The 26,920-nt window shown below is 41.3% G+C and overlaps 1 protein-coding gene and 1 long non-coding RNA gene across 3 annotated transcripts in view; one reads left to right on the top strand and one right to left on the bottom strand.

Annotated features, from left to right (window-relative positions):
* The window catches only part of LOC123754088 (sodium/mannose cotransporter SLC5A10), a 233,970-nt gene that overhangs the window by 188,509 nt on the left and 18,541 nt on the right, over positions 1–26,920 (top strand). The window contains exon 14 of the mRNA XM_045736248.2: positions 14,312–14,400. Coding sequence (XP_045592204.1) covers positions 14,312–14,400 — 89 coding nt within the window. The remainder of the gene's footprint in view (positions 1–14,311; positions 14,401–26,920) is intronic.
* Positions 20,163–25,437, bottom strand: LOC138354573 (uncharacterized). Of its 2 annotated transcripts, none has more exons than XR_011223593.1 (2): positions 25,131–25,437; positions 20,163–21,845 (listed from the first exon to the last, which is right to left on the bottom strand). It is a non-coding gene; the product is annotated as an uncharacterized lncRNA (long non-coding RNA). The 2 variants fall into 2 exon arrangements; XR_011223592.1 differs by lacking the exon at positions 25,131–25,437 and adding an exon at positions 24,876–25,124.

Genomic DNA, 26,920 nt, shown 5'->3' with positions numbered 1-26,920 from the left:
GTGCAACCCATACCCATGATGTGAGTGGTAGTTTATTGTGTACCCTATACTCATCCTGTGAGTATAGGGTACACAATGAGTTCATTTGTACTCCATACTCATCAAGAAGTGTATTTTACCAGCATTGTAATATAAATTAAGAATAAAGGCATAATCTTATTATGTACCCATAATAAAAATAAGAGCCATCACACTATAATTTTCATGACAAACGGCCTAGACTCCACTTCCGCCTTCGACAAGCTGCTGCCGGAGGTGGGTATAGTTTATTGTACACTCCCGCACCCCCAGTCCTGGGAAGAGGGGCATTCGAATGTGGACATATGAACCATTACCCCCAACCCTTCCCTCTTAATAATAATTGAAACACTACACTACACATTATATGTTCATTTAATATTTCAAGTATAAGACTCAAGATATATTTAGGATTTAACGATTTAACATTGTCTCAATCATACCTTTATTGCACTTTATCATCATTATTTACAGAAAGAAATTAACATAAAAATGTAGTTAATTTTAACATACAAAACCGAATTTGAACATTGTTAATTTTGATGCAGGATCACTATTACTAAGAACTTAATTATAAACCACAATATGTTGTATATCATCAGAAATTTGGAAACATAATATATATATATATATATATATATATATATATATATATATATATATATATATATATATATATATATATATATATATATATATAAATGGAAATTTAGCACATTTAAATAATGTTATTAAGCTTAAGAATAAATTACATAAAATTAACATAGTAAAATGACTGGGATACAGATGGGTCAGTAATCACATTACAAGTCCAATTATTTCCTAACTGAAGTCTGTAACGCACTATCATGTCATATTTCATAATACAAATTAGGTAAGAGATATGCAATATCAACACAAAATCGTCAGCTACTATTTCCAAAACACATTTATTATATAGCATTAAACTGCTCTTTCACTTCGGGGGCGCTTACGCTGATATGGTTTTTTGGCAATTCCAAATGTTTTTGGGATTGAAAAAATTTTGTTTTTGTCATACATTTTAGTATTTTCATTATAAGGTTTTCTTGATATAAAGCACCATAAGTAATCTCTCTTTTCATCTTCAGTTTTTTGGTCCCAAACTTCCTTAGGAACCAGGTACTTATCTAAATTGGATGATATTATATAATTGCCTTCTCCGTGTAATGCTCTCCTCAGATCTAGCATTTGGAGCGTTGAAACATTGCAAATTTTTTCAATTAATTCTGGCAGTTTTTGGGGTTTCCAATCAATAGTCAGTTTCAGGATATGGTTTAGTGACTCACAATTGTTATTAGTCCATAACGTGTCCATTTTGGCTTTTGCGTGAGGTACACACACATAATTCCATAAAGAAGATTTCAAACGACTATCAAAATAATCTTTGAACTTTGGGTATTTGTAAAAGTAAAATATGAGATTGTTGATTCCCCTTTCAAACTGATCCTCACAAACACTTCTAACTAACCCATTTGTACCAAATATTTTCTTTTGGATACGAATCCTATCGGTGTTCGTGCATCCTATATTATCCGTTAAATAGTGGCGAACATTTTCTTTCAGATGGTTACTACACAATAACAATGTTGCCTTCGGAAAACAACACATAAGTGCCTTTCTTAACGCGATTTCCTGATCACTACCAATCATTACATTCGAGTTGTTAATACAGTTATCGAGTTTGCCTCTTAGGTGGGAGAAAAATGATAAGTAAGTCTCGTATTCACCATCCCAGTGTAAATACATGGGCCCGAGGAATATAGGGTTGCTTGATTTTTCTTTTGTTACTACAGTAGTGTTCTTGTACACAAGTGTTGTTAAATAACAAGGGCCAAGATTGAAAGTCCTGTCAACACCGATAACATTAGGGTTTTCCATTCCTGCAGCACACAAATGTTGCTTGAGATCTTCAAGTTGTTCCTTGGAATACAGTACCACACAGGGGACTTTGTTCGGCTTAATAATTATCTTCTTTACATAATCATGGGTATTAATCATGCTAATTACATGTAAAACGTCATCAGCAACATTGTGCCTATGAATAGGTTTGCGTTCCTTTATCTTGTCATGATATTTTTTACTCCTTACCTGTTGGAAGTCTCTTGGGGCTAAACATGATTCTTCCATAAGCAGATTTTGATAAACCTCTCGTGGAGGTTGGATCTTAACCATCTTGCCTATATTTTCTAAAACTTCAGGCCTGGTCCGAACATATGGAATGTTGTTTTGTGAATTTCCATGCATCGTCTCTCCTGTTTGCTTGCCACAGTATTCTACAATAGCTACAGACTCCAGCTCTTTAATAACAGTTACTCTTTTCTTAAAGCTTTCCTGCCCTTTGAGGACTGTGTAATAACGGTGCATTGTGATGAGAGTATCTGGGGAGGGCTGAGGTTCTAAGGGAACCCACTGCGTTTTCCCTTTTGATAATACTCTTTTACAAAATATCTCATTTCTCAAATATATTATCCTCAAACGATTATTATTATCCCATATGAATAAGGAGTTCACGGTAGTACCTCTGGCACTGTTCCACACTCCACAGTCGTCTGGAAAGGTCGACCGTGTTTTGGCGCCCTTAGTAAGATTATGTGAATTGTCAACCACATAAAATGTATCTTCTTTAGGCCCATTTGGGACACTTTTAAACACCTTGTTCTCTCGCAAATGCCAATAGACTTCTTCTACAGCTAAAAATTTTCCATTGCGAAGCTTGCCAGAGCTTTCGCTATCGTTATCAGTCGACAATTGAGGTTTTTTTAACAAAGTGTGTGTCTCCTTAAAGTCATACTGTATTTTGGACACAAAAGTAGTAAAATCCTTTCCGACTGGAGTTGATGTATACATAGGGGGTACAGATAATGGTGATTGACACAAACTTAGAGGTGTGGATGTAATAGTGCTTAGTAACTGGGTACTGTTTATGGATATGTGACCCAGTGGAGGCAAGGACATTAATGGAACAAAATGGTTAGGTGTCCATGATTTATCCCCTTCCTTGAGATTGCCGCTCCACATAATATAAATGGGATCCTGCCTGTATCCCTCACACCGAGGGATAATTTTGGTATTGAGAATACCTATACATTTGTCAAGCATGCCGTTGACAGACGGATATACAGATATTATTTCTCTGTTTACAACAGAACTTGCTGCATACATTGTCATAACTGATGAATCTTTTCCAGGGATGGCAGAATACAGACAAACTTCATTGAAATCAGGAGACACCAGGTTTAAATCCGTATTATCATGCTGTGACATATACCAGTCGCATTGGTCTATTATTTCAATAGTAGTTCTTGCTCTAATTTCTCCTGATCTTGTCTCGTCCCCACACACAGCAAGTGAGATGGCATTGAATAAACAATTCCCATCCCCTTTAACACGAACTGGCATACGGCTGTTTATCGTTTGTCGTCCACAACTTTTAAGGATTTCTGCAGCCGTCTTGTCCTCAGAAAATTCAACATTTGCAGGAACCTTTATACACTCAAAGGTAGCATCGTCAGCACTTATGTTTACACTTATTGGAAGTATCTAAGTATCAACTAAAGTATCTTCACACTTGACTTAAACTTTAGTAGCTATTTTCTGGACCATTCTTCAAGTTTCGGAGGTCAACGAAGATGGAATTCACATGAAATGGCTTATGTTACCATCACTAATAATGTTGTGTTTTCTGTCTAGCTTCAGACACGGTTATGTTACAATTGTGTCTTAAAGAGTTGCGCGCAATTAAGCATGATAGAAATCACTTACAATTAATGCAGGATGGTAGAAAATCACTTACAATTAATGCATCAAGTTTGGAGACTTGAATTGAAATTGAAATTGAAATAAGTTTATTGAGGTAAAATACACACAAATGGATGAGGTAGCTCAAGCTATTCTCACCCCGTTCAGTATATCGTGTTAATACATACATAGACACACACACTTGTACACATTTTAGTGTAACAAGCAAGGCAAATAGTTCTGTCTGATGGGTAGAGGCAACTGCACTTGCAGCTGCACCCGTGTGACGGTGTAGGAAACCATCAATGTATATGATTTGAGAGAGAGAGAGAGAGAGAATGATCTGTGGACAGAGCATCAATATGGCGTAAGGTATTGGGCTTTGCCTCAAGATGAAGCATAATAAAGAACCCGAATATCAGGAGAAAAAATTACATTAAAAACTGTCCACATGATACATATATATAATCATGTTTTAAACATTTTAATTGTATTATTTGCATATATATATATAATTAGGAAGTAATGTTTATCTGGGTAAGTTGTCAGCTTTTATGAACTAATAGCTAGTGCGGCTTGTATATGGGGTACATCCGGTCTCTTACCCTCGACTGCGGCGGTAACTTTATGGTCAGGAAGCCAAAAATATTTATAGTTCAAGTTCAAGTATGTTTATTGAGACAAGAAAAAAATACATCTCAAAGGGATAGACTAACTTAGGCTATTTCTACCCCCTCTACTTCAAGTCCCTCAAGGGGTGCACAAATTCAGTAAGTACAAATAGACAATTAACATTACAAGAATCCCATTTAACATTGCAGGTTAATATAGTAAGTACAGCATACAATTGTTACACTCTTGGGGCAAAATTTTTGTAGCTCCTAAGTATACTGTCTATCATACCATTATCACACATACAAACAATTTGATGTGGTACATTACTTATTTCCTTATTTCTATAGTTATCAATAAGTTGACACTATAATACATAATGTTCTAAGGTGTGGGCGTGCGGCATACTACATAATTTACACTCCTTATCTTTTTCACTGACATCAACTCCGTATTGCCAGATATATTTGTATCCTAATCTTAATCTCATGTAAATTGAATCCTTCCAAGTTGACTTTCCTTTATCATAGGTGAAGGACGAGTTTGTATTTATTACTGAATAATTCTTAAGTGTGTTACTACTATCCACTATTGCCATTCTTTTTATCATTTCTTCATCTTCATTTCCTCTTATTAATGTTATATATACATGTACACATAATCATACATACATGTACAATAATACATACATGTTGATTGGCTTGTGTGCAGGCCTTCACACTCCCTGAGCGAGCCATCAAGTAACTATAAAAAGGCATATATCTTCACTTTCACTTCAGTTATATTTATACCAAAGTATTAACATGCAGCTTATATGTCTTTCTGATGACATAAAAAACTTCGTTTTTTATAATATATAGATTCAATTAACATTGATTTTCAAAAGGTCATAGTTCCCATCGAAAGGGAGAGCGTCGGCCAAGAAGCCTTGTTCAAAATATGAATATTTTTCCTCTCTAATAAGGTATAATCTCTGTGATGCATTAACACAAACTATTTTATATCTGCCTTTCTGATAACATATATAAATATAATCTTTATTTGTGAATATTTGTTAATTAAGCAATATATCAGAGAGCGTGTAGGGTTCGGTGTTCTATGAACGAAAAGGACTGGAGTAGTTTAAATAGCGAACGCATACCAACGAATAACGCTAGTATCTATATAACAAATTTATTGTCATGTGGAATTGATTTAACTTCCAGACACTTTTTTTTAATAAATATTAAATATTTTGTGGCTGTTTATGAAAAATATTATTATAAATACACATTCTACTTGTTAATATTACCAATTAAATTTGCGACAATTTGAGCCATGAAATACGACGACTGGATCACTGTGTACAGGAGGCTGTTATGGCAGCAAACACTCTCCAGGCGACCATATATCTTGGATAAGTCGCTCCACACAATTGTCGCTTGGACCGTCGACTTCCTATGGCGTCACCTCTCACATATTTACGTCTCATTTCGTTATGAAATTAGATTATTTCAGAGAAAAAATAGGTTTGATCATGTTCTACGTGTAGCACCAACATTATAGTAAGTAAATATACCATATTTCTTCATTACTTACGTAATGCTAATACGTTTTGGGTAGTTTTGGCCTGATTTGGGATGATTGGGGTAATTCTATGGACCCGGAGGGAGTGGCAGCCAGTGGCAGCCAGTCACTGCCTGCCACTGCCACTGCCACTCAGCATACCAACTTAGTGGTTCGTTATGAACAAAACATGCAGATACTTATATATAACCTGTGTATATAGTGTAATAACCGACAAAGTATTTGTTCACTGTTTGATGAACATAATTGAATCAACAATATGCACACCATATTTTTGAGTACAGCGATGATTCACTCATATTATTATATAAATATATCACTCTACACACTATTGAATAATATTACAGCAAAAAAATTACGAAAAATCAATCAGAGACATTGAAATAATTAGGTAATTATCTCTTTGTGGAAACTCTGGCCTGACGGCTGGCGATCAACAGACCGCCTGGGACGCACACTCAGTCAGCGCCTGATTTTTGCCAGAATTCCCCGCCCTATAGTGGGCAATATATGCCCCTTACGATTTTTTTATTATTTTTTCCATGAACAGTAAACACAAATTAACAGGTTAGGAAGAAAAAATAATTTTTTTTTTTTTTTTTTTTGGTATGCGCCTGTGGGTGTCAAATGGTATATAGCTATGCGCCATTTAAGGGTTAAGAAAGACTGCTGCTGTTGTTGTAGGTGTGGGTACCGACCTGTGAGATTTATATTTATTTAATTTATATGAATTTATATAGAATTTATATTTACATTAATTTATATATTTCGATAGCAATTTGTATGATGTTAAGTGGACTGTATTTCTGCAATAATCTCACAAATCGATACACTACACATTAAGGGGGGGTTTATATTGAATTTATATATGCAGCCAATCAAACTACAGTATTAAACTACATATTGGTATACATTGAGGTTCCTTATCTTATTATACAGCAGGCTTAGTTACCTTTTTTGAGTCGATCATTCGTGTTCTAACCGGTTCCCCAATATCTACCTAACATTAATGGCCAAAAATGATTAGATAACGGGTTTCGGAAAAACACTTCCCTTGAAATTGTTGACAGCGTGTTGATGATGGCAGATCACTACTCTGATCTTCCATAACACTTCGTCCAAAAGAATTTATATAGGAGCCAAATTTGCCCCACGACTCTGTGGTCTAACAACAATGGCTGACCACTCCCTCCTCACTACTGATGCCTCCCTCACTTTGTAGAGATGTCAGTAACTGATAGAATGGTCACATTTACTCTATTTTGATTCTGATAATTAAGTTAATTAAAATAAGATGTTTTTAGGATGGTAAAGTCCAAAAACTAATGTATTTAAGAATAATTCCCAGCAGAATAGCTGGTGAATTTATAATAGTATGTGGCAATGATATCCCATTTTCTATAAATGGAAAGTTCCACTACAAGTTACATTTTCTATGGGTAACTTGTTTATACAATGCAGCAATATCTGCAATTGCATGTAATATTATTAAATGGTGTCGGATTTTCCGACATAATTCCCCGGGGCTACTCACGGGTCGCAGTCCTATTTAGAACAGACGAACACCGATACTCCTCCTTCGAATTATTAGATTAATTTAATGTTAGTAGTTAGTAATCACACATTTGTGAGTCTGTTCGTACAGGACGGATGTCCTGTACTAGAGTTACACGGGTTAGAAGTCTAATGCGAATTCATTTCCCTGTTAACTCTTGAAAGGCTAAAATTCAAGCCTAATTACATATTATTTAACCCAGAAGACTGAATGTGATCAAGTACTTCAGTCAAGTATGATTCAGGGACTGCAGTGAGATCAGTGACATTAGATATAACTTGAAGTTTGTTCAGGTAACTGGTCACTTATATATAAACACTGAGGCCCATGGAATTCATCTTGATTAAATAATAAATGTATCAAATCAGTCATCAGATTTATTGGGGTTTAATTTAGTTAATTGATTCAGAGGATTGAATAGCCCATTAATAAAGTAAAGTATGGTTCTGAGACTGCAGTGGGTTCAGTGACATTGGTCACAGTGACTTGTAGCTGTTTAGGCTACTGTTCACTGATTTGCCACTGAGGCCTCATGAACTCATCTTCAGCTTTATATGATGATATTAACATCAACCTCTGTTGGTATAGTCAGCTGTAATCTCCTTAGTATAATGCTACTGGAGAAATATAATCAGCTGACAAATTTAGATTTCTATTGGTATTATTTATCTGCAGCCATAGGTCTCCTCAGGCTTGATACTGGGCCTGAGAGTAATTTACCTCCTGCAGAATTTAGCATGATTATGCCCTGATATTTAGTAGGGCTACCGATGAATCGATGGCAATAGTCTGTCCCTACAAGGAGACTGAAGTCGGTGAGGTGGTCAGACTTAATATTATCTGCCAATTTTATTCCTCTATTTCTCAGGAATTTGGCTGTTGCTCTCAGACTTTGAACTTGTAGGTCTACTGGTATTTTGTCCACCACAATGGCTTGTACTCGACAGACGTACCTTCCTAAACGTACTGATGGTTGTACCACCTGGTAGACTTGAGGTCCTGCATCTGTTACAAACCCTGAGATGTTGAATGACGTCTGGGCTACAGGTCTTAATTGTAGTTCATCTGCCAACTTTTTAGTGACATATGTTCTCTGGGACCCTTGGTCAAACAACCCATGGGTATGGACCTTGGCCCTCTTATTCAGGATGGTAATTTGGGCAGTAGGCAAAGTCGTATTACCTTTAGACTTCGCTGATTGGTCACTCGTTGTTTGTTGCACCTTGCAGTACTGTACTGTGGTGGGAATGCTATCTTCCACCTTGGGGTTTGGAGACGTTGTTTTGGTGTGTCTGCACAATGCAGCATGGTGCTGACCCTTGTTACACCTATTACAGGTGTGTAATTTGGTATCACAGTTGTTGATGTTATGTTTCCTGAGGCACCTCGTGCAATGTTGCAAATCTTTGAGTCGCTCAATGCGGGCGTCACTATCAGGAAAATTAGGGCAGTGGTACATTGAATGTTTCTCATTACAGAACAAACATGTTCCATAGCTTCCAGTACCCTTTGGTGTCACGTTCTTGGGTGACACGGTAACTATAGGCTTGGAGGGTCCTACTGCATATACGCCCACACTACCACTGTTCCACTTTGGTGATGAATTATATTGTCTTGATTGATTTGGAGTACCTTTGGTACTCTGTAGTTTACTATTATTGGTTTCTGAGAGTTTACTTGGTGGTTTTAATTTGTCATGTGTTCGTAATTGATGAACTACTGACTTTAAACCCTCAGATATTTCATTCATGGATAAGATACTTTTATTGTAATGAGCACTCATTTGTCTCAATACGTCCCTAGGTAGTATTTTCTCCTGGACAATTATTTTCAAGACCCACTCAGCCCCGTTTGTATCTGCTGTCAGGCTGAGGGCATTGATCAATGATTCTACCTCCAGCTTGAAGACTTGGAATGAATCAGCTGAAGCCTCCGGTGGGGGTAAATGCAACAGCTCATGGACTAAATGTGATGTTCTTACTTCTGGATCAGCATAATTATCCTTGAGGAGTTGTACTGCCAGATCATAGCCATCATTAGTTAATCTCAGATGGGATACTACTGTTTTAGCCTCACCTGATAACTGGCCATGCAAATAAGAGAATTTACTACTCTTTGGTAAAGATTGTTTTGAGTCCACAAGGTCAACGAATTTGTTCCAAAATTCAACCCAATCTTCCTCGTCTTTTCCTGAGAAAGTGGGTAAATTAATTGGGGGAGTTGAGCTTCTGCTTGACTTGTATTAGATGCAACTGTTGTTGTTGTTGCTGTTGCCTTGTTCTGGGCAATTAATTTGACTTAAGGCTGTAACGTGGCCTGAGTGTAATCTTCATAATTCGCTAGATCAACCATAATAGATCAACCAACCAATAGAAGGTTGTAACAGAACCCATGAGCACCACACCAGAAATAAATACAGTTTTGATATTCCTAGAGTACGACTTAATCAAACCAGAAATGCTCTACAAATCAAGGGGCCCAGAATGTGGAATGACCTTCCCAACCATGTTAAAGACAGTACCTCTCTCAACCAGTTTAAGTTAAAAACGAAGCTATACCTAATAAATTCCCTGTAACCTACCTTACCCCTCTATTGTCAACCCATGTATGTTTTTTGTTTTTTTTTGTTTTTCAAGTCAACGCTGTTTTAATGTAATTTTCTGTAATAATTTGTAATTGTAGTTGTGCTGTTTTTTCAACAATGTTCCCCCCTCTTTTACCTCTATTTTTATTTGTACTCAACGCATTTTTTTTCTTTTTACCCATTAGTTTTAAGCTTTAGTCAGTAGTGTTTTTTCCTGCCCGAAACGCTTTGCGTAATAGTGGCTTTAGGCATTGTATGTACTAGCTCTTATCTATAAAGCCAACAAACTTTGTAAAATCTCTTTATGTATGTACCTTTGCCTAAATAAAAATTATTATTATTATTATTATTATATTATTATTATTATTATAATGTCGTCTATTTCTGTTTCTGATAAATTGGTGTTGGCAAGTTCAGCCACATATGTTGCTATTTGGCATTTGATTTGCTCAAATTTACCTGCAGCTGCTTGATAATAGCTTTCCAGGTCAGCATAATCAACTGGAGATTGTTGTGACAAATCTTCACATTTCTTGATCTGTCTTGTTTAGTGGCCTTTAAGACCTGCAAGGGTTCTTTTCATTCTCCCTGCATTATCCATACTGGCTTGTTGGTGAAGCCTTGTGGGGCTTGTACTGGGGCTGCTCATAATACTGAACAAGCACTGATGGTAGCCTAGGGTAAAATTTCTGCACTCACTAGGCTGTAATCCTACCTCTACTAGAGGTTAGCACTTAAAATTAATACACATTATATATATATATATATATATATATATATATATATATATATATATATATATATATATATATATATATATATATATACACTAATGATTTGAGTGATAAACCATTGTCACTGGAAGTACCTTTAGGTTAGCTCTTCTCTATCACCCTAGGATGGTATAGACACTAATTAATCACTCAAAGGTGTAATGATCATAAGTAAATTATTATATATACACAACTCAACTCGAGCTGGTAACAATTATACCCAAAATAGGGTCTGCACCATTCAATAATGGTGGTAGGTTGTTCAATATTGTACAACTAGACTATGGTAATAATGGGACTAGGATGAACAATAAATTGTTCAACTAGTCAATGGTAATATCCTACCCTGTTGTGGGTTGGCAATTGGTAAATATTATATTGTGATCACTAGTGCAATATATATTAAATAATTCTCTATTTTGGAGAAATAATATACACAATTATTGATAATAGCCTCTATGAAACTTCTAATATTATCAAGAAGTATTAAATATTATTAGTGACCTCGCGAAATTAACTCCACAAAATTCGTGGATAATCTCTCGCGAAATTTAACACCACGAAATCCGTGAACAATCTCGTGAAGACACAGCCAATACACAAGAGTGTATTGGCTGTGTCTTCGCGACTTCGCGAAAATAAAAATATTTTTTTTAATTTGGCTGGCTTCAATATTAGCGCTGTCATTTCACGGAATAACACGCCACCAAATATCTGTGCGTGACCCAGAAACCGCTGATGAGGCTGAACTGAACTGAGGGAGGCTCCTGAGCTCGCTCGAGGCAATGCCGGCGGTCATTGACTGGCTTTGTATAAATCACACTGCACTAGTATATTTAATGAATCCACTGGTTAACTGGTTCATCCATGTACTAAGATGATCAAATAATCTGATATCCGACTCGAAGATGACCAATAATGTGGGTTCAAAGGACCAAATAATCCGGTTCCGAAGGACCAAATAATCCGGTTCCGAAGGACCAAATAATGTGGGAACCGACCTGTGAGATTTATATTTATTTAATTTATATGAATTTATATAGAATTTATATTTACATTAATTTATATATTTTGATAGCAATTTGTATGATGTTAAGTGGACTGTATTTCTGCAATAATCTCACAAATCAATCCACTACACATTAGGGGGGTTTATATTGAATTTATATATGCAGCCAATCAAACTACAGTATTAAACTACATATTAGTATACATTGAGGAGGTTCCTTATCTTATTATACAGCAGGCTTAGTTACCTTTTTTGAGTCGATCATTCGTGTTCTAACCGGTTCCCCAATATCTACCTAACATTAATGGCCAAAAATGATTAGATAACGGGTTTCGGAAAAACACTTCCCTTGAGATTGTTGACAGCGTGTTGATGATGGCAGATCACTACTCTGATCTTCCATAACACTTCGTCCAAGAGAATTTATATAGGAGCCGAATTTGCCCCACGACTCTGTGGTCTAACAACAATGGCTGACCACTCCCTCCTCACTACTGACGCCTCCCTCACTTTGTAGAGATGTCAGTAACTGATAGAATGGTCACATTTACTCTATTTTGATTCTGATAATTAAGTTAATTAAAATAAGATGTTTTTAGGATGGTAAAGTCCAAAGACTAATGTATTTAAGAATAATTCCCAGCAGAATAGCTGGTGAATTTATAATAGTATGTGGCAATGATATCCTGTTTTCTATAGATGGAAAGTTCCACTACAAGTTACATTTTCTATGGGTAACTTGTTTATACAACACAGCAATATTATCTGCAATTGCATGTAATATTATTAAATGGTGTCAGATTTTCCGACAGTAGGAGGGTTGGGGGCTGGGGAGCGCCAGTGCTTTTTTAAATTTTTGTGTTTTTTCTGGGGAAAGCTCTGTCGGCTCCCTGAAGCTATTGTACATGATCAGTGCCATACTACTAGGTGCCATCAGTCGCAGAGTTCTATTGGCCTACCAGGGACTACGGGTCAGAACCTTGTTCCCTCAGAGGGGTGCAGTGAGCAATGGCCTATGAACACTTTACATTTAAAGTTAATCATACTTGGCACCAACCGGGGAAGGCACCAAGAAAGATAGGCAAACCAAAACAGACTACTGCATTGTTAAAACAGAGACCATAGCCCTAAAATTGCCAAAAAAACTCCCCCAAAAATAAAAACAAGTCATTAAAATTTCATGAAACTGGCTTCGAGGACCGGGGCCACGTGGGACGTTAAGCCCCGAAATCATCTCAAGATAACCTCAAGAAGAGATAACCCACTTCTTTGCCTCACCTCCACCCTCATTTGGCATGAGGAGGGAGGCATGCCATGTCAGCTGACTCGCCTCACATCTAGTTCTATTCTGATGGTACCTTGGTGCAGTCCTAATCACTCTAGCTCCGATCTCTTTTAATCAGCTAGGTGGTGTTTTGCCTTTGAGGCAGGGTTGCCTTGTTCGGCTCTGTAGCCTACTTGAATTTTACGGAGCCCATTGCATTCCAGCTGTTTACGCTCACTACTTTCAGCTGTTTGTAGCCTGATTGGGCTATAAAGAGTCTGGTTGTGTTACCAGTCATTTACATTCATGCTTTTGGCTCCTTAGATTCGAACAATCCTGCTCTGAGGCTGGTTATATGCATTTGTGTAGTATGAACCTGGAGTTTAGGGTACTTGGAGCTGTATGAGCTCAGGTTTCTGTTCCCTGCACACTCATGGCATACTTCCCTTGTGCATTCAGGGTTGTCTTCCCTGGGGGTGTTCAGGACACTCTTTAGAGGGCCTCCTCGCTTGGGGAGGTCTTTGCCTTTTAGGAAAGATGGTAGTCTGTGAGAAACTGTCTTCTCTTGGGTTGATAGTATTTTTGGCTGGCAGGGTGCACTGTGGTTTGCCTGACCAGTTATTCCACTAACACATAGGTGCACCAACGGTTCTCTCTGGTAGCTCGTTTTACGCAGTTTGGTCCTGGGGCTACGGGCTTGTTTCCTTGTTTTTTTAATTCTCACTTTGCCCTTTAAGTGCTTTAGATTTTTTTTCACCTTATTTAGCTTAGCTTAGGGTGTGTGCTGGTGAACCCCGTTCCCCCTTGTTGCTCCCTTTGACTCTTTCCGTTGGTTTCGGGTTACCAGGATTGCTTGTTCCATTCAGGAGGTTACCAGCATAGCATTTCCAGTGCCTGGGCTTTATGCAATTTTCATTCACCCTACAAAAATAAAATGGACCGATTTTTAAATCAAAATACAAATATTTAGATTGATAGAAATAGCAACTGTAATGACAGGTATGTAATTTGTATTGCCCTGGTATTTTGGAAATGGGTAGTCAGGTCATTGCATTTTAGTTAACACTGAGTATTATCAATTGCTTACTATGAATTACTCTCTGGTGTCTAAACTACAGATCACATTGGAAATATTAAGATTTTTAAAATTTAGATATAGTAATTTCTCCAGATGATGATGATGAACAGCAAGACGGCATACCATGGTATCGGCAATTCTTCAATTGGCTTCTTGGGTTTGACAACTCGGAGAAAGCACAGGTACGTACTGTACTGTTCTGCAATAAATGTATATTCAGTACTATGTGAACACTTTGTGCTGGTGTTTGCTATGCAATTTAACACTCTACTTTTAAATGGGGTAAAAATATAAGAATAAAAAAATTTAGAAAATATATCTATAATAATAATAATAATAATAATAATAATAATAATAATAATAATAATATTACTGTATTATTATTATTATTAATAGAATCCGAAGGAGCCATGATGAGGATTCGAACCTATGCGCTGGGTATTCCCAGGCAGACGCCCCCATACAACTAGGTCACGACATAGTCAAAAGGATTGCAACCTGGTGATCTATTGAACACTCGAGGTTTCCTTGTGTGAAATTGTGAGAAACCCTGGTTTAGCTTAAGTAGAAGCCTCAGGAACCCTCAAAGGTTCAGTAGAACCCATGGTTGCAATCCTTTTGACCATGTGGCTTAGTAGTCAGGGATGTATGCCTGAGAATACCCAGCACATAAGGTCAAATCCTCATCATGGCTCCTACAGATTTTTCTCATCAATACATCGTGTTAGTGTGATTTCTCTTTGCGTATTGGAAGAAGAGCATCAGAGGTAGAACATTCCTAGATTTCAGAGCCAGAGTGCATGGTGGGGGGAGGGGGGGGGGGATTGTGTGAAACCCTGGTTTGACGTCAGTGAAAGCCTCAGGTATTCTTATGGGTTCAGTAGAATCCCAGGATGCATTTCTTTTGACCATCTTGTGGCCTAGTGTTCTGGCGTGTGTGTGCCTAGGAATACCCAGTGCATAGGTTTGAGTTCTCATCATGGCTCATGGATATTTTCATTGCTACATCATGTTAGTGGGATTTCTCTGTGTAGTAATAATAATAATATTAATGTTTATATAAAAATTCATGCATTTGATATATGATACAGTGGAGAATTTGCAGGTAAACAATGTAAATTATATATATTGTATCAAGCTTTCTGTGGGGAGCCTCTTTGCCCCCCCCCCCCGGAGACATACAGGCCGATATGAATGTATTAGACCCTGGCATCCCACGAGCCAGAACCTTGTCCCCTTAGAGAGGCACAAGGAGCAATGGCCTATAGAAACCCCCGTGTGGTTGGAAGCATTCTATGTCTGCCATTGACTGGGTCAGGCACCCAGAAAGTTAGGCGTCCCAAAACAAACCTTATCTCTCCTCTTTCTCATCTACATTAATGACCTTCCAAATGCCTCCCAACACCTCAAACCAATCCTATTTGCTGACGACACAACCTTCATTTACTCCAGTCCTGATCCCATTGCTCTAAATGCCACAGTAAATACTGAGCTAAATAAAGTCCATCTGTGGCTAACTGCCAACAAACTCACCCTTAACATTGACAAAACTTTCTATATTCTGTTTGGCAATAAATCCTCTAATCAAATAAATCTCAAAATAAACAATACCCAAATTTGTAACAAATTAGATGGCAAATTCCTTGGCATTCTCATTGACCACAAGCTGAATTTCCAGGGACACATTCTAAACATATCTAAAAAAGTTTCAAAAACTGTGGGCACTCTTTCTAAGATCAGATATTATGTACCATGCCCTGCCCTGGTGACTCTCTATTACTCCCTTATCTATCCATATCTCAACTATGGTATTTGTGCTTGGGGCTCTACTACCCAAAATCATTTACGTCCTCTAATTACTCAACACAAAGCTGCTATTAGGACAATATCCAATTCTGGCCCCAGACATCACTCGGTACCCCTATTCAAATCCCTGAATATGTTAGACATTAAGTCACTGCACATTCTCTCATGTGTACTATACATATACAAAACGCTAACTTGTAATGCCAATCCTGATCTCAAAAGCTTCATAGAAGGTTGTAACAGAACCCATGAGCACCACACCAGAAATAAATACAGTTTTGATATTCCTAGAGTACGACTTAATCAAACCAGAAATGCTCTACAAATCAAGGGGCCCAGAATGTGGAATGACCTTCCCAACCATGTTAAAGACAGTACCTCTCTCAACCAGTTTAAGATAAAAACTAAACACTACCTAATAAATTCCCTGTAACCTACCTCACTCCTCTATTGTCAACCCATGTCCGTTATTTTCTTTTTTTTTTAATCAACACTGTTTGTCAACCTATTGTATTTGTGCTGCTTTTTCAGTCATGTTCCCCCTTTTTTTTTATCTTTATTTGTATTTGTTCTCAACACTTTTTATTCTTTATGCTCAATTAGTATTAAGTTCTAGATATTAATGTTTTTCTTGCCCGAAACGCATTGCGTAATAGTGGCTTTAGGCATTGTATGTACTAGCTCTATCTATATATCAATCCATTAATGTAACATCACTTGTATGTATATACCTTACCTGAATAAACATCTGAATCTGAATCTGAATCTGAATCTGAATCTGGTTAAAACAATTGCTACTGAAAGCCGAACTGTTGGACAGAGCTCCCCAAACGAAAAATGAGCAAATGAGAATGATGCCACAACCGTCACCGCGCCGCCGTCGTCGCAGCTCCTCCTCCCCAGGGGAGGGGAAAGGGGGAGCCACAGACCCCATGCACTGGCTACCCATACCCTCAGTTCTGTGGCTGATGTGAGATCTGGCAGTTGTGTGACTCTGGTTCCGGACTTGTTCTAGTGCTGTGCCTTGTGGTGTGGTGGTGTGTGAGCCAGGAGTAATTTCACTCATACTCAGACTGGATGTGCCTAGGGTTCTCTTCCCTAGGTGCCCTGTACGTACTGCCCTTGTGGCTTGGGGTTATCTCCCACAAGTCACTCGGGATCTACCTCCTACCTTGGGGTTACCTTGAGGTGCTTCCGGGGCTTAGCGTCCCCACGGCCCGGTCGTCGACCAGACCTCCTGGTTGCTGGACTGATCAACCAGGCTGTTGGATGCGGCTGCTTGCAGCCTGACGTATGAGTCACAGCCTGGTTGATCAGGTATCCTTTGGAGGTGCTTATCCAGTTCTCTCTTGAACACTGTGAGGGGTCGGCCAGTTATGCCCCTTATGTGTAGTGGAAGCGTGTTGAACAGTCTCGGGCCTCTGATGTTGATAGAGTTCTCTCTCAGAGTACCTGTTGCACCTCTGCTTTTCAACGGGGGTATTCTGCACATCCTGCCATGCCTCCTGGTCTCATGTGATGTTATTTCTGTGTGCAGGTTTGGGACCAGCCCCTCTAATATTTTCCACGTGTAAATTATTATGTATCTCTCCCGCCTGCGCTCAAGGGAGTACAGATTTAGGCTCTTTAGTCGGTCCCAATAGTTTAGATGTTTTACTGAGTGGATTCTAGCAGTAAAGGATCTCTGCACGCTCTCCAAGTCAGCAATTTCTCCAGCTTTGAAAGGTGCTATCATTGTGCAGCAGTACTCCACTCTAGAGAGCACAAGCGTTTTGAAAAGTGTCATCATCGGTATAGCATCTCTAGTGTGAAAAGTTCTTGTTATCCAACCTGTCATTTTCCTTGCAGTTTCTGTCAAATCTTCTGGCAAAAAACCTCTGTCATGGTTTTTTGCTGCTCGGTGATTGCCTGCTCTTGGAGTCAGCTGGGGTGTGTTTCAAGCACCTCTGTTTGTTTCTGGGTAGGAGGTAGCTTTGTCACTGGTAGGGGTGCAAGGTACTGTGTAGCTAGTTTTCACCATATAACAGCGGCTGGCTCTGTTCTGCCTGTGACGTGGAACTCGTGCGGGGTTTTTCTTTTCCTTCTGTTTTCTGCCTGGTGGAGGGTCTGCCCTTGGTGTTGTTGACCCTTATCTAATTGTATTTCTTGGGGGTCCTCCGTTATGTCCCTGTGTGTGTACACATCATGGGGGTTCAGCAATTAGAACACTTTGGCGCTTTGGGCGAGAGAGCGCCCCGCCATCCCAAGGTGCGCCTGGCATTCCAGGGGAGCGCACAGTGATGCTGAAGTGTATACTCTTTTCAACTTTATCATTTCAATTCTCGTCCTAGGTTTTTCAATTTGGTATCAATGTGTTCACAATAGAATTCTCCACAGGACTAAAGGCATATAAAGTCCAAAAGCTCGGCGTACCACCCACAACAAACAGAGAAAGTGACAGCGCATTACCCCCGTGAGTGCTCTTCAAGAGCAATAAAATGTGTATACTCTTTTCAACTTTGTTTCCTCAATTCTCATCCTAAGTCTTTCATTTTGGTATCAATGTGTTTGTAATAAAATTACCTACAAGATTATATGCATATAATGTCCAAAACTGCGGCGCGCCCCACCCACAGCCAAGCCGAGAGCAGGCCAATTTTTTTTTATTTTTTGACGCCATACTGTTCGTCTACAAAATTTTTGACGCCATACTGCGTCATCAATGACCCATAGTGTTAGTACTGTACTGTAGTTCACTTGGTAGTTTGGGGCACTGGTTAGAAGTACCTTGCCTGGGCTTCCCTTAGCAGAGCATTTAAGAGTCCTGGAAAATCTCACTGGGACTCAGTGGTCCGATGGATATGTGTCTCCTGGGGTCCCCATCTCGCTTTGTTTGAGATTGAAGGTTGGTCTGTCTCCTTGTCTCAGGGTGACAATCACCGGATGTGCCCCGTCATGCTGCCTGTTGGGTCAGTGACACCTTCAACCTGGAGTCCTGTGAATGGTGTTGCTTGCTTGTACTCTAGTTCATCTAGTCCACTGATCTTAATATTTGGGTGCAGGCAGCTTTGGCGTTGCATGTGCATTTTAAGTTGCTGCAGTGCACTAGGTTAGCTCCTCACCTGGATGCCCCATGGCTGCCCCGTTTTGGTTATAAGGACTCAGACTTCAGGGTGTTGGTCGCTTCGACTTTGGTTTCGTCCATGTACCCTAGGCCTTCTCCTGCTGTTGTTTGTCCTGTTCCTTTTCCCCCAGCTTCTAGCTCCAAAATGTTTGAGAGTTTCAGAGTTGGTGCAGGGTTTAGTGGGTGGTGAGACTTGGGCAGTTTCGTGGGAATGCCCCATCCGGTGTGGCGACGGAGGCATTCGAGCCCGTTCTTCCAACTGGTGCTTCTGGGTCTGACAAGTGGGCCCCCTTCGTTCCTGGTTTACTGGCGGCTCCTGCCTTTTCTTCTGAGGTGGAGGGTTTGGAGGATGGCTCGGCCCCGGGTCTTGATGTGGAGGTTCCTGGGGCGGGGGAGGGGGCTAACTTGGGGGGCTTGGGCCCTGTTTGACCCCGCTTGGGTTTTGGTACCCCTCTGAGCGGGACTTGTTGCTGCAGGGAGTGGAGTTTTCTTATTCCCCCCGCCTTGTACAAATTTGATATGGCATCAACCCTTCCCCGGGTTAAGTTCCGGGTTCCCTTGGGTATTTCGATTTCTTCCTTTCAGAGGTTTTCAGCCTCCTGCTTCATAAGGTGCAGGAGGTCATTGCGGCTAACCTCCTGTGTGACCCAGATTATGCCTCAATAATTGATCCTGCTTCTTTTGAGTTAGGTTCTTCCTTTCCTTTCCTTACTGGGTGCGTTACGATATTTTGGAGTTGTCTTGGTTGGCAGAAAATCCAACGTGGAGGCGCTTGGGGTCAGTCTTGGGTCTAGTGTGCTGTTCTCGGTGGTGTGGGCATTGGCTGCCCTGTTGAAGCTGTTTGCACCAATCCTGCGGGAGGCGGTGTTTCTGTTCTTTGCTTCCTGTCTCGCGTGCTAGCAGGTGGTGCTCGCTCAGTCTGAGGAGTCTGCTTGGGCCATGGTTCTTAGGTTTTCTAGGCCTTTTTGTCCTTTGCTGTTTGCAGAGTATCTGTTGTTGATTAGTATTTTCTGAGGTTGGAAGAAAACGTGCTCAGATTGGGGACTTGTTTATTTTATAATGAATAATAAATTAATATATAAAATTAATATATAATAAATTAATTTATTATATAAATTAATAAATAACAAATTAATAGATAAAATTATTATTATATAATAAATAATAATAATAACAAATAGTATAATGATAAGCAATTATTTTAATGAATCCAATAGCTAATTTGGATGAATAAATAATTATTGACTAGTGCATAACAATAAAGTATTAAGGAATAATTATAATGAATAATCCTTAATGATAAAGTAGAGATCAATTACAATTAATAACTACATCCATAGGTAGTAAATGAAAGTTGCATTAATTAGACTAATTACAATTCATGGGAATATTTCTTAGCTATCTGCAGGCTTATCACTTTGGGGGTTCCGGCGGAGCACCCCCAATCCCGGGAGGGCCAGCGGGAGAAGGATTAAGGAGAAGGGGTTCCTTACTCTTACTAGCACGTAGACTGGGCAAAGGATTAGCTGCGGACAGCGGGACACTTGGGGACCGGCGCTGCACCCCCACCGCAGGCCAGCTGGCCGGACCCCCCCCCGAAGGGCGAGGCCCGCTGGTCGCAAGGAGGCCTCAGAATAGCAGTGCAACAACGTCCTGGACGTAGTCAGCTGGGTGTTGCAGCTGGTTGCTGGACCCGCCGTTAACTCCGATGGCTAGCCCGTCAAGAGAGCCGAGTGGCCCTGTCAATTCTAAAGGTAAGAGTGCGTGGTCGGCTGAAGGCGAGCCTATCTCTGCGAGGGCGGCGCGAATTAATCGCCCTGAGGAAGTGTTGCCTGTTCACTGGGCACAGGCCGGGTAGAACTTGCCGGGGGGCGCCCGCTGGGCTAGGGTATGCGTGCGCCCTGCACTGCGCTTGTAGGATCCGAAGAGTGTCGATTCCTGACCATGTAAGCGATACCTGGTCCAGTCGGAGCGTGCGTCTATTTTTTGTTGTGTAGATCACCTCCCCCAGGCTGAAAGATATAAGGCAGTAAGGGTGGGCGGAAGCGGCACGCAGTGTTATCGTGACAGGCAAGGGCACAGACGAGAGGGAAACCCTAGCTGAATCAAACGGAGACGTAAAACGGGGGGAGGGAGCCCGGCACAGGAATTAAGAGATTCCTTAATTAACAATCCTGGATGAATAAAGAGTTTTCCGAACAATTATACTGAAGCAATGAAGGGGGCTAACAATCTAAGAATCTTCCAGCAAACAGAAGGGGGAAGTACCTTTGCTAAGAGCAAAGGTGGGAGAAAGCCAGTAGGAGAACAGCAAAGAAGCACAAAGCAACTATAAACAGGGATAATACGAAACACTATAAATCTTGAATATAACAATACATATACCAAGAACGGGTATATACAATAAAGCAATATATACATAAACCATAAAATGGAATAAGAACCAATTCTTAAAGCCAAATCTATAACATGCTTGTGTCCTAAGCGGATGTAGAATGTGAGCGGGGAACATTACCCTTGGTCTCCGTCCCATCTCTGCCTCCAGACGGGTGATAGGGCTGGATAGAAGCCAAGGAGTCTGCCTTAAGTGGCCGCTGAGTGTAGTCTTGTGTTGTCAACGAGCGTCTGCAAGCCGCAGCTAGTGCGCCGTGAACTTCGACTACATCTTTTAGAACAGGAGCAAAGTGAAATCGACGGCAGGGAACCGTCATCCAGTAACTGTAATAAGGAATAATATTAAGAATACAATGTCGTAAATAATCGTACAATGTAAGAATACAATGTAATATCGTAAATAACCGATGACGGCAAGTGCCGCAGAATGGAAGAAAAATAAATTGCTGGGCGCAACGTCGGGTGGAACGCTTCAGCTGGAGGTTCCTGACTGAAGCATCGGCTGCCGGGAAGCCTAAGATGGAACTGGGGTGTTAGCAGCTGTAACATCGTCTGCTGAAACTAGCCGAGTCTGTGAGGGCGCCCGCTGCAACAGCTACGGCCGAGCCACCAGCTGGCCCATCCTCCGCAGGAGCAACACCGGCTGGACAACGTCGTTGTAAAAGCCTAACAATGTAATAAATTATATTACATGAATAATCTTAAATAAATGGTGTAAATAATAAAATTATAAACCAATTATAACTATAATTAATTATAAATAATTATAAATTGCAAAACAAAGTATGCTCAAAATGAAGCTGGACTATAACTCTCTAGAGAAACGGGATTAACACTGAGCCGAGGTAAATACAACCAAATACAATAACGAAAAGGAGTGAAAAAAGACACGTCAGCTGGAACTTCGCGACCAGCGGCCTAGGAGGCTGCTGTGACGTCCGGGCTACACCGGGCAGACAACACGTCTGGGTAAACCAGCGGCCTGGGAGGCCGCAGTGACATCCGGGCTACACCGGGCAGACAACACGTCTGGGTAAACCAGCGGCCTGGGAGGCCGCAGTGACATCCGGGCTACACCGGGCAGACAACACGTCTGGATAAACCAGCGGCCTGGGAGGCCGCCTAGCTATATGACCAAATAAATATAAAACTGAAACATCGCCGGCTTAACTCGTCACAGGAAGGACGTCAGCTGGGAAGCAGCAGTACCTTCCGACTAAATTGAGGAATAAACTGAAAGTTTAATCGCGGCAGAAAAGTTGTATAAAACATGGAGCAAACGCAATGCATAAATTGCAGTAACAAATTGCTGAGGGAAATGGCTCATAAAACAAGTGCAGGAATAATCTAAAGTCAGAGGCTTGCTCCATGCTAAATTGAGGAAGACTTTAATCTTAATACACGTCATGACTGGGAGGCTAAGGATATAACAAGTTATTTTAGTAAGCGTTTGGTTAATGATGGAGGAACGTAAATCACCAAAACAGGAGCGGGCTCCTGTTTACTAAATTGACATGGAAATACGAATTCTTTTACGAATAGATTTTTTTTTTTTTTTTTTTAAGGCAGGAGGTGTAAGCAATGCTATAAATTTCCTAAATTTGCCGCGTAATGAAACTAATCAAGCTGAAAGTCTAAATAAAGGAATGTAATAAAATTGAACAGAATTAATTAAAATTGACCGCAATAATTAGAATTAAATCCATTACTCGTAAACCCTCTTGTATATATGTACCTTACCTAAATAAACATTTGATTTGAAGTAGCTCAAGCGGCATACCGCACGGCCAGGCGTTATGCTGGACGCTGAAAACTTGGGATGAGGAAGGGGCCCGCGTAACCGGGCACTCCAGGCAGACCAACATCTGGTACACGCGACCAAGGAAAACACGGGAATATTGTGCTACAGCATTCGAACGAAACGTGGTGGAATTGACGTACCGGGCTACACCGGCCAGACGAAAACGTCTGGGTACGAACGTGCCAGCTGTACCAGCTGGACGAAACGTCTGGGAACAAATGTACCGGGCTACACCGGCCAGACGAAAACGTCTGGGTACGAACGTGCTGGCTATACCAGCTGGACGAAACGTCTGGGAACAAATGTACCGGGCTACACCGGCCAGACGAAAACGTCTGGGTACGAACGTGCCGGCTATACCAGCCGGACGAAACGTCTGGGAACAACTGTACCGGGCTACACCGGCCAGACGAAAACGTCTGGGTACGAACGTGCCGGCTATACCAGCCGGACGAAAAAACTGGGAACAAATGTACCGGGCTACACCGGACTTACGACAACGTCTGTGACAAACGTGCGGGCTAAACCGGCCCGACGAGACGCCTGGAGACGCCTACAACTAACACATCCTGGTTGACTTTACATAATCACATAAAAGGCAAAGCAGAGGTTAAACAAACATAAATGTAAAACCAGCAAAGGAACACGCAGCTTGACACCGCATAAAAATCATTAATACTGTAAATTAAGGAAACTTATGGAAAAACAAATCCATAAAACAAAGCTAGGGGCCAGAGGCCTGTGACACTGCAGCTAGCCTAACCTAGCTAACTTACCTAATAACTTAAAGGCAATAGCAAAAGTTAAACAAACAAATGTAAAACCAGCTAAAGAAACATGCAGCTTGACACTGCATAAAATTCAATAATAAATTAAGGAAACTTATGGAAAAACAATTCTATGAAAACAAAGCTAGGGGCCAGAGGTCTGTGACACTGCTGCTAGCCTAACCTAGCTAACTTTACCTACTAACTTATAGGCAATGACCAAAAGTTAAAACAAACCAGCTAAAGAAACATGCAGCTTAACACTGCATAAATTTCAGTAGTAAATTAAGGAAACTTGTGGGAAAACAAGTCCATGAAAACAAAGCTAGGGGCCAGAGGCCTGTGACACTGCAGCTAGCCTAACCTAGCTGACTTTCCCTAATAACTTAAAGGCAAAAGCAAAAGTTAAATAAACCTAAATGTACAACCTGCAAAAGAAACATGGGCTTGACACTGCGTTAAATTCATTAATAAGTTAAGGAAACTTATGGAAAAACAAGTCCATGAAACAAAGCTAGTGGCCAGAGGCCTGTGACTCAGCAGCTAGCCTAACCTAGCTAACTTTACCTACTAACTTATAGGCAATGACCAAAAGTTAAAACAAACCAGCTAAAGAAACATGCAGCTTAACACTGCATAAATTTCAGTAGTAAATTAAGGAAACTTGTGGGAAAACAAATCCATGAAAACAAAGCTAGGGGCCAGAGGCCTGTGACTCGGCAGCTAGCCTAACCTAGCTGACTTTACCTAATAACTTATAGGCAATAAGCAAAAGTTAAAACAAACCTGAATGTAAAGCCTCACGTCGACTGGGTGAGGGTGGGGGTGGGATGTTCAGGCCTCCTCCCGAGTGTGCTCCAAATTACAGCCACCTACTGGAGAAAACCCAGTGCCCCATAACACCGAGGGGCACCACCCCCTCTAGGACCACTGCACCTGCATTTGGTCACCAAGGCTGAACCAGCAGGCGTGCATCAGAGCGCGCGCGCCAACACACGAGACAAACACTGGTCCGACGCGCCAACAAAACACAAACACTACCTTAAATGTTGAGAAGGGCAGGACGCCCCTGACGGGACGCTCCTCGTCGGTGTCGAGAGGAACTGGTGTAGGGTCCATGCTGGGAGAACAGTTGAGCGGGCTAAACTTCTGTGTTTACGACTCGCTGAGCAGCAGTGAATCGTTATGTAAGAGCAGCTGCTGGCTTGGGGAAAGGGGCCCACGCCGTCTCCGTCCCGGTTTATATAACCTCGGGTCAATGCGCGCGCAGCTTGGGGCGGTTAAAGTCGGCTTCCAGACATACGTTTTCTTCCACTCAGAAAACCCACCGTTTTTGGGAAACAGTGTTCTTTTTCTTGATCAGAGTAGGTTGTGCAGTATCTGCAAGTGGCTTTGAGTTGTCGTCCCGATGTCAGACTTGCTGGTTCTCGAGGGGGGGGGGGATCTTCCTCCTGTTGTGGTAGGCCAGTGGTGCCAGTTTCAGAGCCTGCTCAGTCTTTGGAACTGACAATAACTGGTCGGCGCAGTGATCGCTCTGCTCATTGGACTGGGCGTTGGGTGGGGGAAGGGGAGGCTCACGCTATTCGCACATGCCTGGTACCATGATTTGTAGGCATTTCGGGTCGTTTCTTGTGGCCTGTAGTGGCGTTGGGTGGGTGGCCTTTCCCCCTTTGGGGGGTTTGGGGCTGGCGGGGCAGGACTTCTTTCCTGCCCTCTGTCAAGTCATCTTAGAGTGGGTTTGCTTGGGCATGGTCGGTACATCTCACAGGTGTGTTTCCTGCCTGTTTCCAGTTCCAAAACAGGACTGTGCGGACCTGCGGTTCAATCTGGACTTGTCCTGTCTGATCCCCTGGGTCTATTATCCCTATTTTCGGATGACTACTCTGTCCCAATTACATCTTCTCTTGGAGCCGAGCACTTGGATGGTGTCCCTGGACCTCCGGGGATGCGTAGTAGCACATCCTGATTCATTCAGGGGTTTAGGACTGGCTCGGTTTTGTTGTCGGGCTTACTGCTTTCATTGCCTTTCATTCAGCTTGAATTTGGCCCCTCGCGTGTTTACACGTCTTACCCAGGTCGTGGTGGCCCGTCTGTGTCTCTTAGGGGGTTAGAATTCTGGCCTACCTCGATGACTGGCTGGTGTGGGCTCCCAGCCAGTCTGTGTGTCTGCTCGCCAGGGATTTGGTTCTTTCCCAGCTCGCCGAGTTCAGGTTCCTGGTGAACTGGAGAAAGTCCCATCTGGGGGTCCTTCTCAGGTTCAGTCTTGGCTGGGTTTTGTGTGGGACTCTCGGACTGCTTACCTGTCTCTTCCTTCGGAGGCTCTGCTGTGGCTGCGTTCTCACCTTTGTATGTTTCTGGAGGGCTCTTGGGTCATGAGTCGGTTCCTCAAGGATTTATGCAGGAGTCTGAACTTTGCAGTGATGATCTACTTGCCGAGTCGGGCTTGGCTTTGTCAGTTGTTTTGGTTCCTTCGAGGATGTCCCTTCCGCCTCTCTCGTGATTGCTGGGTTCGGCCTCTGGATGCCTTACGTCAGCTGCTGCGTCGTTGGCTTCCTCTTCGGGTTTTTCGGGATTCAGTGCCTTGGCTTCTACCCGAGCTCTTGCTTGATATGTTCATGGATGCATCGTCTCTTGGGTGGGGCTTTGTGACAAATGGTCACCAAGCTGGCCGAGGGTGGTGTGATCCGTCCTTCCGTCAGGCCCAGAACATGGTGTGGTAGTTAACGGCAGTGTGGATATCACTTCATAAGTTTCAGGTCTCTTGCGGATCGACGATCTGGCTCCATTCGACCTACTCCATTGTGGTTCATTGCCTGAACCGTAGGGGTTCG

The sequence above is a fragment of the Procambarus clarkii genome, chromosome 6 (genome assembly GCF_040958095.1).
Source record: "Procambarus clarkii isolate CNS0578487 chromosome 6, FALCON_Pclarkii_2.0, whole genome shotgun sequence".
In the NCBI taxonomy this organism is placed as follows: Eukaryota; Metazoa; Arthropoda; class Malacostraca; order Decapoda; family Cambaridae; genus Procambarus; species Procambarus clarkii.
Note: the sequence above shows the minus strand (reverse complement) of the source record. Positions and strands in the feature narration are given on the sequence as shown.